Source organism: Sorex fumeus, unplaced genomic scaffold (genome assembly GCF_029834395.1).
Source record: "Sorex fumeus unplaced genomic scaffold, SorFum_2.1 ptg000002l, whole genome shotgun sequence".
Taxonomy (NCBI): Eukaryota; Metazoa; Chordata; class Mammalia; order Eulipotyphla; family Soricidae; genus Sorex; species Sorex fumeus.
Window position 1 is genome coordinate 30,903,763 of NW_026606059.1, and position 16,823 is coordinate 30,920,585.

General features: G+C 35.7%; 1 protein-coding gene across 1 annotated transcript in view; it reads right to left on the reverse strand.

Annotated features, from left to right (window-relative positions):
• Positions 1 to 16,823, reverse strand: part of PREX2 (phosphatidylinositol-3,4,5-trisphosphate dependent Rac exchange factor 2) — a 297,562-nt gene that overhangs the window by 141,801 nt on the left and 138,938 nt on the right. The window contains exons 12-19 of the mRNA XM_056130599.1: positions 16,465 to 16,568; positions 15,796 to 15,845; positions 12,700 to 12,775; positions 12,083 to 12,155; positions 10,514 to 10,656; positions 10,081 to 10,173; positions 8,016 to 8,164; positions 910 to 995 (exon numbers count right to left, since the gene is read on the reverse strand). Of these exons, the coding sequence (XP_055986574.1) occupies positions 910 to 995; positions 8,016 to 8,164; positions 10,081 to 10,173; positions 10,514 to 10,656; positions 12,083 to 12,155; positions 12,700 to 12,775; positions 15,796 to 15,845; positions 16,465 to 16,568 (774 nt within the window). The remainder of the gene's footprint in view (positions 1 to 909; positions 996 to 8,015; positions 8,165 to 10,080; positions 10,174 to 10,513; positions 10,657 to 12,082; positions 12,156 to 12,699; positions 12,776 to 15,795; positions 15,846 to 16,464; positions 16,569 to 16,823) is intronic.

Genomic DNA, 16,823 nt, shown 5'->3' on the forward strand with positions numbered 1-16,823 from the left:
AGGACAGTGCAGTGCAAGTAAAAGTATATATAAGTATGTATGTATATATACATTATATATATACACATATACATACACCCCCTCCCCCCACATACACACACATGAGCTGAAAGAACCACTCTGCGAAAGCAGAGTTTATGAAAAGACTGAAAACACAGGATCATGCACACGCCTTAGGATTCTGTGACTGGGATTTTGAGTCATTTAAATAAAGGTAATGCATGAGTCAGGTAGATAGTAGAAGGGTTAAGGTGCCCGATTTGATCCCTGATACCACAAAGATGCTCAAGCACCACCTGAAACAACCCCAATCGCAGAGCCAGAGAGATAGTACAGTGGGCGGGGACTTGCCTTGAATGTAGCTGATCTGAGTTCAACCCCCAGCATCCCATATGACTCCCTGAGACCCCCACAAGGAGTGATCCCCGAATGCAAAGCCAGAAATAAGCCCTGAGTACCACTGGGTATCATCCCCAAAACAAGCAAACTACATACACATATGCACACACATATTTTTACTTAATAAAATTACTTAGCAAAAATGCGTTTTAGGGTTTATAGGAGGCCTGGTAAATGACCATCCTTGAAAATCAGTTAAAAAGCTCTAAGGACACTCCCTGGACCTAAAAACACATCTGAATTATTTGCTGTCAGTGACAAATAGCCAAAAGGTAAAATAGGGAAATGTCATTCTCCAGTAAAATTTTTAAAAATGATAAATATGCCTTACAATTTTAAGGGTGTTTAAAAATAGTTTTTAGGAGTGCAAAATCCTTGAAACATATAATCAGGTATACTTGCTAAAATTCATAACAAGATAATCGTGCCCATTTTTAACAAACTCTTGCTCAGCAACCAGCATCTGGAACATCTCGGAAAGTGGTTCACTCCCCAGGGTGATTACCTCACCTCTGCCCACTGCGTGTACCACTGATGGGCCATATCCTCGGATCTGGAATCCAAGTCCCTCTGCCGAGTCTGGGATTTTCACTGTCCTGAAATTAAGCAAAAAAGAAGATGAGATGAATTCCAAATGCCAAATGCCAAATTCCAAATGTTATTTCTAAGGCTGGACAATTTGATAGCAGCTGTTCACATTTTTATTCTCTTATTTCAGTTGACACATAGGGACAATCTGCCACATGAAACACTGGCTATTGACCTGTGCAGTGAGATCCACAGAGGCCTCCAACAGTTTAACACAAACTCTACACTCTACCTCTTCAGTAAGAAAGAGACTCAGGAGACAGACAAACCTCACACGGACTCCTCATTTAGTCACTTCGTATTTGGATACCTTAGAAGAGTTCCTTCACTTCTTTGAACCTGAGTTTTCAAAACTTACTTGGTACGATTTTAGTGGAAATGAAAAACAATTTAGGTAAATTTTTACAGAGAGTTATGTAGGTAATTAAAATGGAAGTTTTACTCTTTAGTGCTATAAAGAAGACATTAATGCACTGTGAAATTTACATGTAAAAGTTAATACAAAAGAAATACAGAGCACCTTTCTACATGGCGGGAACTTCATCAAAGAACAGCAGAGAAAAGAAGAGGTCTGTCAAACATAACATCAAAATAATTTAAGAATGCAAAGAAATTTAGTGTTCATCCAAACAAAATTTAAAAGCAATAACAGATCAAAAAGTAAACCTGAATAAGAAAACATATTTCCAATGAATTCATTGGAGAAAAATGATAAAGAGATGAAGAACTTGAGTAAATTGTCACGGCAAACCAGGGAAGGATGGTTTAGCCCTAATAAATGAGCCACTCCACAGAAATAAGCCAAAAATCAGATGGTAACATGAAAAGCAGATAACACAAGATAAAACAGACATCATAACAATAAAAATGAGTATAATAAACTGCACTAGAGAGCAAAGACAAATGAATACAATGCAATAAATTTTGATGGATTGCTTTAGATGCCCGAGAAACAAAAGTGTTTTCAGAAGAAGATGAATTAATCATAAAATAAATGTCAGTAACTCTTCAAGGGCATGTTAGAGTCTAAAGTCAGGTACAGAAGCATTTATTTGCAGTCAGTGAAAATGCTTTGAGAGTAATTTGAGCAACACAGTGTTTAGAAAACTTGATAAAGCAACACAATGTGGGGGGCAAAGCAATAATATAATGGGTAAGGCATTTGCCTTGGACAGAGCAGATCCTGGTTTGATCCCCAGCATCCCATATGGTCCCCTGAGCACCAGGAGTAATTTCTGAGTGCAGAGTCAGAAGTAACCCCTTGAGCATCGCCAGGTGTGGCCCAAAACCCACATCCCCCCTGCCCCACAAAAAAAAAAAAGAAAGAAAAAGAAAAAGAGAAAGCAACAAGCAACACAACGAATTAATGATCTGAAGATAGAGGTTGGTACTATAATCTTCTAAAATATGCACAGGCAGATTTGTGATAGAAATACAAATGGTCTGTTTAGGGGAAATTTCAAAGTATTACTATAAATTGGGCTGGAGCGATAGCACAGCAGGTAGGGCCTTGCACACGTCCAACAATGAGTACTCATTACAAAACAAGTGCTGTGTCTCACACTTAATATTGATTAATTCTTTCTTTATGGGGCTGGAGCAATAGCACAGCGGGTAGGGCGTTTGCCTTGCAACATGGCCGACCCGAGTTCCATTCCTCTGCCCCTCTCAGAGAGCCTGGCAAGCACCGAGAGTATCTTGCCTTCAGGGCAAAGCCTGGCTAGCTACCAGTGACATATTCGATATGCGAAACACAGTAACAAATCTCACAATGATACTGGGCCCGCTCGAGCAAATCGATGAACAACGGGAGAATAGTGATACAGTGATACTATAAATTAGGCTATATAGTACAAAGTGATCTGGATATTGGTGGGAGAGCACAGAACAAATTTAATATGCATTTTAATTAAATATTTGCATACAAGATTGTAAACGCTTCATTTGAATAACACCCTGCTCCAAGGGCCTGCCAGAGAAACACTTGAAAATAGAAGATCGATCTTGCCCACAGAGAAACGGTCTAGCGCAGGCTGGAGCGATAGCACAGTGGGCAGGGCGTTTGCCTTGCATACGGCCGACCTGGGATCGATTCCCAGCATCCCATGTGGTCCCCTGAGCACCACAGGGAGTGATTCCTGAGTGCAGAACCAGGAGTAACCCCTGAGCATCGCCGGGTGTGACCCAAAAAGTAAAATAACAAGAGAAAGAAAGAAAAGAAAGAAAGAAAGAAAGAAAGAAAGAAAGAAAGAAAGAAAGAAAGAAAGAAAGAGTCCAGCGCAGGTCTCCAAAGAATATGATGGTCCAGCATGAAAAGTCTGGGGCCTTCTCCAAATGTGGGAGGGGACTGCAGCAGATTCTCTCCGTTCTGCCTGAAGGCACAGGAGCTCACAGCCACACCTGACACCCTCCAACATGGAACAGCACAACGACACAACTGCACTTCATCAAACTGCCAAGCCACCAAATTGTTCCAGATCCATGGCCCCTGAACTATGACATCTAAAAGTTTCATAGTACTGTCAGCCCAGCAGGACCACAGAAAACCTTATGGGAGAGTTGCATGGAGGTCAATGAGCCAAAACAGTTACCCAGAAGTCTCGTCTAGCACCAATCAAAACAGTAGAGTCTCAGAAAATGACTAAAGTAATATCATTGTGAGATAATTCCGTTTGTCTTTGTGTTGTAATAAACAATATAAAGTAAATCTATTTGTGTGTGCAAAGGGGCAGATCGAGGGAGTGTCTGGGAAACTGGGATACTGGTGGAGGACAGGTCACACAGCTGGGAGGATTGGTGTCGGAACACTTAAGACCTGAAACAACAGCAAAATATAGCACTTGATTAATCCCGTTGATAATTTTTTCAAAGTTAAAAAAGAAAATGGAAGATAATGGATTAGGGAAAAGAAAAGGGCGTAAACAAACTTTCTGATGATCAAGCCACAGTAAGGGTAGCTCATGTTTCTATGTACTATGAAAAGTTCACTTGCTGAAATAACAGAACTTTTCAGGCCACAGAGAATAATTTTTGTTACTGTTTTTTTTTATTCTTTAAATTGAATCACCGTGAAATACGGTTACATAACTTTCATGTTTGCGTTTCAGTCATACAATGACAGAACACCCATCCTTCCACCAGTGTTTTGGTTTTTTTTCTTTTTCTTTATTTTTTTTTTAATTTTTATTAGTGAAACACCATAAGGTACAATTGTAGACTTACAAATTTTTGTACTTGGGTTTCAGTTATACAATGATCATATACCCATCCCTCCACCAGTGTCCAGCAGTGTTTTGGAATGGTAAAGAATTCAGTGTGGTCTCTCAACTATTCCCGAGTAAAATCTTTCTATTCTTTTAATATTGTTATATAAGTTGGCCCTACTCTATTCTTCACAGTTACTATATTTTTTAAAACAAAATTTTACAAAATATCATAGTATGAACTTTAGTCAAAATGTTGATACTCCTTGAAAAAAGCAATATTCAAGTATTCTCTTTCACTGTGGTAACACAATATTATCTACAAGAGGTAAAATTATATTTATACAAGAAAAATGTCCTATTTCATTTTAAAAAAGAATTACACAAAATTATCTATTACAACAGCCTTTGAAAAATCCCATGGAGACATCAAGTGTAAAATCCATCTAGAACAAGAAGAAAAATTCTGTTCTATTTACTTCTCAGTTTTTTATCTTTACTTACTCTCCAGAAAGGAGGTGACTGAATTAGAATTATCAGTTGTAAAAAAATGTGAGTGACTCAGGGAATCATGCATTAGAATAAAGACATAAAATAATGAGGACTGGGGGAATAATGCAATAGGCAGGAGTGAATTTTTCACATGGAGAAACCCCAGTTTGATTCCCCAGTACCACATGTTGTCTTGAATATGGCAGAGAATTACACCTAAGCTCTGAGCTGAAAACAGCCTTCAAGCACTGCTATATGGAAGTCAAAAACAAAATAGAAAAAGAAAGGTTAGAAATAAATTTAAAAGGAGAAAAAATGAGTATGCCATCCAAAACACAATTTTTAAACATTACTGGTGCCCGCTCAAGCAAATTGATGAACAACGAGAGCAGTTTCAGATGTAAAAGAAAAAAAAAGGAAAAAAAAACAAAATAAAATGAGAGAATAGATAAGCATCATAGCTAACATCACTGGAAGATGTACTATGAATGTGTTGAAGAAATCACTGTGCTCTTTAAGAGCTAAGACAGATCAAAAGTTCGTAACAGCCCATGACATAGAAATTTTTATCACCCTCATGTTAGGGAGGAGGATGTTGAAGTGACAATCAATTAGCAAGGGTAGGAAAGAGGATTGAACCTGATCCTAAAATGCAGGTTCCAGGTAAAGTGCAACATCAGGCAAACCCTGCTCATCTAGCAACCAAATCTAGAACTGAGGATTTCTCCCGATCAAGATGTGTGTGTGTGTGTGTGTGTGTGTGTGTGTGTGTGTGTGTATGTGTGTGTTTCAGTTGGTACTTAGAAAGTCTTCTAATGCTTAAAATGTTTTTTTTATCAATCAACCATTTCTTATAGGGCTAAATTAAGTGCCCACGAGGAAGACTGCTATGTTTACTAATTAGTATAGGCCCTTACCCAGACTCTCCTGTTCTTTTAAAAATCACCAAAGGAAGTCGGAAAGAAATAACAAGAGTTAAGGTACATGACATGCATTCAGCAGGCTCCAGTTCAATCCCCAAGACCACATTAGCCCATGAGATCTGATGCTAAAGGCCCAGGAGTATCCTGGTCTAATAAGTTCCCAGTCTCATAAATGCCCATCACCACTGGGCCAACCCACAAAGCATCCTGGGGCTTCACATACAGGCCAATGTGGGCTGAGAATCATCAGGGAAGACCTGGTACCGAAAAATCACTTGGGAGACCCCCCCCCCCCCAAGTAATAGTAAAATAAAAGCATAAGCTTTAAAAAATGAAAAGCTATGAAAGTATTTTTAAGAGGACAACTAGGTTAGTTGGCACCTTTTAAAAAATCTCAGGGCTAGGATGAAGGAGACGTTACTGGGGCCTGCTCGAGGCAATCGATGAATAACAGGAGGGTCGTGATCGTGAATAACTAGGTTAGTTACCTAGGTAGCACTGAAAAGCAGGGAGTCACAGATCATAATTAGCTTTAGAGAGAAGACATTGCTATGGTTATTTGTTTCTCTTGAGCCCAAAGACTTCATAAATTAGTAACTTTAATGATTCACCTTCATTTTTTCACATCACTTGGAAAGCTGCTGTAGGCTTTAAAGCATCTACCTTGAAGACATACATTGCTGTGAAGAGACTTAGAATGGGAGAATCTAGCCCCACGCACTGCACTTTGAAGATAAATAATGTATCAGCTAGTGCTAAATAAATAAAAAAGAGTGGGAAAGTAAACTATACTATATATACTTAGAAGAGTTTCATAAGTAGTTATAACAATGATTTTAATATTTTTGAAGAAGTAATCCTCATTTATCTTTAAAGGAATGAATTACTCAGCACTTGCTAAATACATCAAGTAAATTTTAAACAGTGATTTCGGTATAAGCACAATTCAGAGAGACATTATGCCAACCATTTTAAATGTATTATATTAATTTATTGTTTAAACCATTATGGGAAACATAATTAAGGAACACTCAAGCATCAATAATAGTTATTTGAGTAAGAAATCCAATGTATGATGATAATATGCTATTAACTTAAAAAGAAAAACAAATGTATCATAAAAGCATAATTCTATTTTATAACTTTATCCTTAAAATATTTGTCAGAACATAGACAAATCACCTAACACTAAATTTCAAGAAAAATAGTAACAGTTAGCATGACATATTATTTTTTAGCATGACATATTCGGTCACGGTCCTCCCGTTGTTCATCGATTTGCTCGAGCGGGCCCAGTAACGTCTCCATTGGAGTCTTTGTTGTTACTGTGTTTGGCATATCAGTACATCACGGGTAGCTTGCCAGGCTCTGCCGTGCGGGTGAGATACTCTCGGTAGCTTGCCGGGCTCTCCGAAAGGGGAGGAGGAATCGAACTCGGGTCGGCCATGTTGGCTGTGTGCAAGGCAAACACACTACCGCTGTGCTATCGCTCTGGCCTTCAACATTGGTGTATGTGCTTGATTGAGGAGCCAATGGGGCGAAGCTACCATCTGTGGGATTATGACTGAACGCCTCAGAATGACATATTATTAAGAGAAAAATGCCTTCCTTTAGAAAAATATTCTCTCCAACTTGTCTTTAATAAACAAGAATTGAGAGCCCGGCAAGCTACCGAGAGTATTCGATATGCCAGACACAGTAACAACAAAGTCTCCAATGGAGACGTTACTGGGCCCGCTCGAGCAAATCGACGATCAACGGGAGGGCCTTTACTTTACTTTTTATTTTATCTAATAACAGGTAGAAAGACACTTTTTAAAGGAACAGTTATATTACGAAGTAAACACAAGCATGGGGGATTTTGTCCCCAGGTTGGATTATATTTTTATATATTTAATTATAATGACTAATCAACTGATAGACATTTCCCCAAATTCTTAAAGCCAAACAAAATTAGAAATTTTATTCCTGTTATTTGAATTGTTTTTGCCTCTGCCAAATAGCACAGACTAAGGAAATTTGGCCATCAAAAGGAAAATATTTCTACTACTAAGCATTTTTTCTTATCATAAGCAATGTAGCTTCTCCTGTAATATAAAGATGAGCATTAATTAAGCTGGTTAAGTAAAAATGTCCCCAGGCAACAAGACATTCAATTCTAGCTATGTATTTAGTTAACCTTTTTTGTGGTGGAAGGGGAGTTTTGGGGCCACACCTGGCAGTGTTTAGAACTTTTTCCTGGCTCACCAGGGATTATTCCTGGTGATGCTCAGGGAGCCATGCTCTGGGGATTGAACTAGGATCAGCTACATGCTAGACAAGCAACTTAATTCCTGAGCTATCTCTCCAGCTCAACTTTTCTATTTTAATCATGTGTAATTTAATATCCCACATAAATCATACAACTTACTCTCTTGGTTTTGTGCTCACAAGAACTCTTAGTGGTTTTCTGCTGTTTAAGCATGATTTCAGAAAGCAATCCACTTCACTGAAAGGTCTCATAAAAACAAGGTCACCATTAATAGCAAAAATCTTTTTTCCAACTTCCATGCCAGCCATCTAAGAGAAAAATAAAAAAGATTATACATATATATGTATGTATGTATGTATGCATGCATGCATACGTATATATGCTATTTTTCATAAAATTAGATTTTCACATATGAACACATCAAATATGGTTTTATAGAACTTCACAAAATAAAATTTTGTGTGAAATAGCAATTATTCTCTTGGACCTAGTTTCCAATTTGATCCTCCATCATTACTGAAATTCTCTGCCAAGCTCACCCCTCCTTGGCTTAACATCATATTCTTTCTTTATGTAACTTTTTTTACTATTTTACTTTAGTGGCACTTTTTAGGATTTCATCCTTTTAACGGCTGTGAAGTACTGTGTTAATATTTTGAACAGTTTCTAAGCAATATCAAATTATTTCAGAGACATCAGTAACAACCCAATATGCATCCTAGCTTAACAGACCTTGTTTCTTCAGGAGAGAAAAGTGGAATCATCTGAGCTTCAAGGGAGAGAGCTCCAATAAGCACGATGCATAAAACACTAAAAGGTTTGAAAGATACACATAATTCTCCATGCCAACCACATTGATCCTATTGGACAACCTTACTGACTATAGGCTATCTACTGTCCTGGTTACCAGCTACCATGATGAAAATCTGGCCGAGGGCATTGTATTAGTAGCATAGTCACATAAATCTGTGCTCCAGTACTCTGACAATGTTTCAGAAAAATTTCATCTCATAAAACACACTGAATAAAGTTATTTACTCTCCAGGCCCAATGACAAAGCATGAGTCAACAAGTTACTTTTATATTTATGCACTATAACTAAAGCTTTGTATTTTGGCAAAAGACAGAGAACTTGGACCCTAACAAGCAGAATAATGGAAACAATATACTACTAGCTTAAAATTGATTCAAAACTAAAAGACATACTTTATTTATTCTCAGATTCTGTCTTAAAGATTTAAACATCAAGAATTTTGCTTGAGGAACAAGCATTATACAAGGCACACAGAAAGAGATACAAGGCACACAGAAAGAGAATAAACTTTCAATCTAACATGCAGGGAAAAATAATGTTGAAAATAGATTACAGAAAGCCAAATACTGCCTTCTTTGTTCATTGCTATATTCGCAGAGCCAAGAACACTACCTGCCATATGCAAGATATATGGCATAATGAATGAATAAATAAATGATCAGGAGACTCTTTTGTTTAAAAAGTTGGTGAGGTGAGAATCAGCACTAGTCCAATAAGAAAACAGTCAAGCATAAAATTTATTGATGGAAGCTGTAGTTATATAAAAGTGATTAGAAGTGATCAAAAAGCAGAAGTGATCAGAAAACAGAGGACACAGCCCTTGATTTAATGGAAGTAGTACCTGACATGCATAACATAACTGAATCCTACACTAAAAGCTAGAATTTTTTTTAACTAAAAGTTAGTCTCCATTTGGGCTAGAGCGATAGCACAGCAGTAGGGCGTTTGCCTTACACGCGACCGGCCCAGCTGACCCGGGTTCGATTCCTCCGCCCCTCTCGAAGAGCCCTGCAAACTACCCATGACATATTCGATATGCCAAACACAGTAACAACAAGTCTCACAATGGAGACGTTACTGCCCACTTGAGCAAACTGATGAACAATGGGAGGTCAGTGCTACAGTGCTAGTCTCTATTTTAGAGTTTTAGTTTAGGAACACAGAGACACTTGTTCAAACAAAAGGTCCAAAAGTCAGAGCTTTAACTCTACACCACCTCCCCAACCCTTCCCTCAATATCCATATTGAATTTCTCTACCCAAACACCAGACAATATTTGGTAGAACCGCAGATTAAGAAATTTTGGAATCTATTTTCAGTGAAAATTCTAAAAGGCTGGTTGAAATTTGTTTAGAACTTCAAATTTGCAATCCATGCAAGCATTTAAATTTAAATGCTAATTTACATTACCTCAGCATTAGACCCCTTTTCAACCAACTTTATTATGGGCACTTTGTTTTTGTCTTCTAAACCAAAGCCATAGCTTCCTTCATTGGATTTAATCTGAAATGCAAATAATATTATTAATAAAGCAAAAAGTTACAAATCAAAGAAAATTCAATATACTAAACACATTCATGAAATTTTCTAATATCTAATCAAGAAAAAAGCTTTGTCAGAAAGAAATAAAGTGGGGGACTGGAGTGACAGCACAGTGGGTAGGGCGTTTGCCTTGCACACGGCCAATCCAGGTTTGATTCCCAGCATCCCATATGATCCCCTGAGCACCGCCAGGAGTAATTCCTGAGTGCATGAGCCAGGCATAAATCCTGCACATCGCTGGGTGTGACCCAAAAAGAAAAAAAAATACGAAGAAAGCTTTGTAACATATTAATGAACTTACCAGTAATGACTTAGCTATAACATTTTCCACAACTTTCAAATCATGTTTCATAAGTCGATGCTTCATATTTGAGCCTTCCATTTCCTCATCCGCAAAAAATCGGAAAAGTAAAGGTTCATCTTTAAATTCACTTTTTTCAAGGACTAAAGAAACAGAGAGATTCAAATTATTTCATTCAAGGCAAAGATCAGATTCATTTTTCACACAGACATTCAGTTAGTACCTGTTCTATAACCTCAATTGTATTTATAGTGCAATAAGAAGTTATATTAAAACATATCCCCATAATATTTTCCTATTTTTTTCTGTAATAAGACGAGCACATTTTTCTAATCTTAACTTTTTAAACTTTTTACTCGTATCTTCACTTTTCAGACTAAAATCCAAATTTAAACAAATGTTTATATTGACTCACAAACATAAGAAACCACATTGTCTTGAACTGCAGTAAAATTTTAAGTATGTTTTTAATGTCTTGTACAATTATGAGAAAATTCAAAATGCTATATGGCTGAGCAAGTCCCTCTGCAATCACTTTTGTTCCAACACTCAAACCAGAAATAAATCTTCTGGGTGAAATGTAATTTTAATTTTCACTAAACGCTAGTTCTTTTCTGTCTAAAATCATTAGTCCCAAACAACTTTATCTCCTCTGAGATCATTTCCCCCCTTTATCTGAATATTAATATAATTATCCAATATCCTTAAAATTCCTTGATTACAGACTTCACTTGTTTGAAATTTCTTTTTCTTGTTTAGTCACTCATAATGCCTTGAAGTCTACCTGTTGGTAAAGGTTAATTCATTCCATCAAGTAACTAACCAGAGGGAAGATAGTGGGTCAAAGGCTCTATTCTTACGTCACTGGGGCTCTGCCCTTAGTCATGGCTCTGTGCTCAGGAACCTTATCCCTGGCATGACTTGGGGAACCATATGTGGTGATGAGTATGGAACCTGACTCAGCTACACATCATATATGTATTTTATATTTTGAAACTGAAAAGAGATAGTTTGTATCTATGACAACAACATGTTAAGAGCATAAAGAGAAAACTAAGTGGAATAACTTTAATTAATTTAAGGAACTTAAGTCATCAAACAAGAATGGAAATTAATATTCAGCGGGTAGCCAAAAAAAAAAGATTCCATTCAGAGATTCCTATTTTTTGACATAAATTTGAAAGCATCTTTTAAAGTGATCAAAAATAATAATAATTTATTTTCTCCCTTAACCATTAATATATACTGGCATTCTATAAATGAGATTGATCTAAAATAGTTTTAAAGATAAAAATAGTTTCAAAAATAAACTATTTTTAAACATCTTTCTCAAGTCCTTTCTGTCCTAAAATCAGTACTGTCTATATAAATACAAGTCATGGCAACTCTTAGATAATAGCAATTAGACAAAGAAATGGCACCAGCAATGAAATTGAACACAGATGTGGTAATCCAACATGGATACATGGCAGGACCCATGGTTCAACTCTAAATGACTTTATTGGAACATGGAGATTCAGAGTCCAAACAAAAACAAAACAGTGAGACACTCAAGATAAAAATTCCTACCGTGGTGCATAAATCCATTGTCACAGAGTCCAATGCCAAATATCATTGCCTCTTCTCTGGTGCGGCAATCCCCCTGTTAATAGCAAATGTACTGCACAAGTTAGTAGACAATTGTAGGCTTGGTTAGCATCTTTACTAAATTTTCCATGAAAACCATTCATACATTAAGGCATACATTGTCCACATCAAACTGTTATAAAACTTCATGTGACAACCAAAGCAGTGTCCATCATTAATTTACAAAGATCGTATTCCAAGAAAAATCATATTTTATTTATACAAAGCTATCCAAGTAACTAAAATTTATGGCTACCATTTCTCTTATTTCTTAAACCTTAAATTTCAATTCTGCATTGATAGAATAAAGTAAACACTGAGTTAAACAATATTACACTAAGGTATTTTTTGTTGTTCACAGCTTTTCCCATTTATAAATAGAAACATCATCCAAGTTAAGTATGAAGACTCTGAAGTCAAATTTGACTTCCTCCTAGTAATACAAACTTCATCCTTTGGTATCATTGTCTCAATGCACTTAGGGATGTTTTTTTAGTACCTAAATCATATCTACAAAGTTTAAATCAGTAATGACTTTAACTCAGAAACTGTTGATTTACCTGTGCAATTAACCAGTCTATCAGTTTGTTAGCCATGACCACAGACTTGTACGTCCTTAAATGGTAATCTTTATCTCTACAAAAGAAAAAGAAAGCACAACTATCAAGCTAGGGGGTAAATGAGCACAAGAAAATATGTAATTTAGCAGAGGTGCAGAAGCAGCAAAGTTTATACAATGTAACCTGACTTGACTATCCCAGCCACAGGTACATAATAGAGGTTTACAAGGCAGACTACATAAGGCCCCATTCATTGGCTCAAGTCTTCATTCCTTCTTTCACATTTTCAAATATTCAGTATTTCACAAATTCAAATAAATTATTACTGCAATATTATCTAGTAACAAATTAGAAATAAAATATTTCACTAATAAAGGAATTAATTAAAAATTAAGGAATAATTGGATGGAGCAATATCACAGCAGGTAGGGTGTTTGTCTCGCATGTGGCCGACCGGGGTTTGATTCCTCTGCCCCTCTTGGAGAGCCTGGCAAGCTACTGAGAGTATTTCACCCGCATGGCAGAGCCTGGCAAGCTCCCCGTGGCGTATTTGATATGCCAAAAACAGTAACAACAAGTCTCACAATGGAGATATTACTGGTGCCCACTCGAGCAAAACGATAAACAAGGAGACGACAGTGTTACAGTGCAATAAAGGAACACTACAATGAAACTTTTTTCTATTTGAAAAGATTCTACTAAAAAAACCTCCTCCCAAATATGGAGTATAAAATAGCTCTTTATATTTCCACTCCTCAGTCTCCAGGCAGGTTGGAACCACAGTGGCTGAGCATTCCTGGTGGCCTACCAAAGTTGATGGTGAGAAGCTGTCATTCCCTTTGTCTGATCAGACCGCAGACACGGTGAGAGCTCACTCTGGGGAACCAAGGGAAGCAACTGGCTCTCCACATCAGACTTTTCTTTCAATGGAATTCCGAAATCTGAGAAATCACTCAATGTCAAGTTAGATACCAGCAAAAGGCTCATGATCAGAACTGTGCCCCAAGGGCAGATGTTTAATTAATTTATTTTGCAGGCTTAGGTCAAAGGGAATGAGAAAATGACAGTCTTTTCAAAACACTAGAATTTCAAAACTACAAATCCCTTGAAGTGATAATTACTAGCTATATTCATTTTTCTTTAGTCTCTGTCAGTACTTTGCAATTACTATCTATATTATTTTATCAACTTTCGTTAAAAAGTTTCCCAAAGTACATCTGAAATTTGCAAAAGTTCCAAAATACTATGAATCAGTTTAGCCAATGATTAACAAGTTTTTCAAAATCTTTAAAAACAATATTTCCATGTTTCTGATATCTCCTCACATATTTCATCTTGCAATATGAGCAATAATAAGAAGGAAGAGGATGGCTTATCAGACACTACAAGCGGTTTTGTGGGTTCTTCACCCTAGTAATTTTCTTTCCAAAAGCTGAATTTAGATATATTAAAAGTACAAATATCATACATTCTATCTCATTTATGACTTGTTTTCCATAAAATTTCCTTCAACAACTCATAAAAGTTATAATTTCTTGTCAATGAATAATTTCTTCTTATCAATCCTTATAGAATATAAGTTTCTTGAAAAAAAATGTCATATAGATAAACTATATTTTCAGAACACATCTCTCAGATATGAAAAATGTACAGGGCCAGATAGATAACACAGAAGTCATGTTACTTGCCTTCTGTATGATTCATCCCAGTTCAAACCCCAGCACTGTACAGTCCCACTGAGTAGCCCAAGGAGAAAAGTGACCATGGCACAGAACCAGGAGTAGCTCCAAAAAGCATCACTGAGTGTGGTCCACTCCACCCACCATGTACATATACACAAATGACATAAAAATAGCAAATTGCAAAATTTTAAAAAACTAAGTACTCATTTGTTATTGTGTTAAGTAACCATCTTTTGGCATTAAGTAATCCAAAATATGTGCTGGGGTTTGTGCCAGGACTAAAACAGCATCAACAAGGACTGTTTTGCCTTGACCTCTTTCTATCTGTGATGTCGGCATATGAAAGGGACACAGGACTTCCAGGAATAATGGGTCAGAGCCAGTTCCCCCCTCCAGTATCTGCACACCTGCAGTGCATTCTCTATGAAATGCTAGAGTCTAGAAAAACACTTCCTTTTTAAACTCTGCATTTCCTTGGAGCTGGACACCAAAATAAAAGAACAGAAACATTGGATATCTAACATCTGGATTCTACAGCCAAGATTAAAACAATATTTATCCATTTCCTGTTCTGTAACATAGAATCCAGTCTATATTCCTGAAGATTAATCATAACATAAAATTCAAAGACTTGTGCTTTGTAAATAAATAAACTATAAATGAATGTGATTCCTCTTTTAAAAATATAATATCTATGGCTTTGTAAGAAAATATTTTATGCATAAAATTTAAATATTATTCAAAAGTAATCTTTATTTTCATGTACAAAATATTTTCCTCAGACAAAAAAGATTTCTTAGAAAAAAATACTGTGAACATCCTCCATGTTCTGATTAAACAAAATAATTTAAAATACATTACATAATATATTAGTGAAAAATACATACATCACAATGGTAAATTATTATTAAAAACAGTATTTATAAATATCCTTAAAATCACCTATATTTATTAAATCATCCATTTAATGTAAATGTTTTTGTTATTAGTTCCATATTTACTTAAACTTAATGGCAAATAACTTTTAAGTAAGAATAAAAAGAGTGGAAAAGTTACATTTAAAAATAGATCATTACTTAAAATTAACCATTAAAAGTAAAACTCTGGTGAGCCATAGAAATAAAACAGTGGGTAAAGTGCTTGCCTTGCACATGGACAGCCTGGATTCAATCCCCAGCATCCCATATGGTCCCCCAAGCATCAACAGGAATACTTCCTTAGTACAGAGCCAGAAGTAACCCCTGAGTATTGATGTGTGGGTGTGGCCCAAAGACCAAATAAATAAATAATAAAGTAAAATTTTCTACTTTGGAAAAGAAAACATAATATAAAAAGTTACATTAAATAATATCTACCCAGTGTGCAATTTAAATATGACCATTTAACTTTCTCACAGCTTAGAAATGAGACTTACCTTATGACTGGAGTAAATAGACTATGAAGACGGCAATATAGTCTTACACCCTGTTGTAAAACAGATATGCCAATAAATAGTTGTGTTCACACAGAAAAATTTTAATAAATTCACTGCCAATATTCTGAAAGCATCACAATCTCAACCAACTTGAAAGTCTTTCAAATTTTAAAATATATCATAAAAATATGATTGTGCAATGAATTTGTTGTATGCCTATCACACAAATATATGACATTTTACATTTTATGAAAATACAATACTTCAAGATACAGTTTAAATAAAAGTAAATCTGCACAGTAATAAGTACATGATTATTTATATATCAATATGAAATTTGATACACATACAAAGAAACTGGCATTACATTTTATGTACTTTGTTATCTTTTGTGTATTCAAGGATCATGACCACATGTTGCTACATTTGAATAGTTTTCAATGGATATGACATTCTGAGTGATGTAATTACTTAATGCTAGTTAGCACTAGATAAGAGAATGAATGGTCTAATATTAGAATCATTCAAACAGCAAGAAGGAATAAAGGCTTGCTTTGTATATCTTTTAAGAATCTCTGATACCGGAAGAATGTTAAGTCTCTTAATAGCTTTTTAACAAGCTGAAATGTGACAATATGAATTCTGTTCTTGATAAAACATTATATTTACCTTTGAAATAACATCCTGCATCTCATTTCTTGGATAAAATGTTCCATCATCATAACGAAATCTATACAACATCTGTTCTGGTTTGAATTGATGTTTATCAGTAACTAAAAACATAAGAATAACATATTAAAATACTGACAACATAAAAAAGGAAGATGAAAAATTATGATAAGTCTTTCCTTATCTAAAACAGTAATGTTAATTAACTCAGTTGTTTTTAGATTCATCATGGGATTTTTTTAATTCATTTATAATAAATATAGTAATTCTCATATAATAATGTTAGAAGTAAATTAAAAGTAGTAATATTCAGTTAGCCCAGCATAAGTATTTGTGTGCCACATATTTACATTTATATA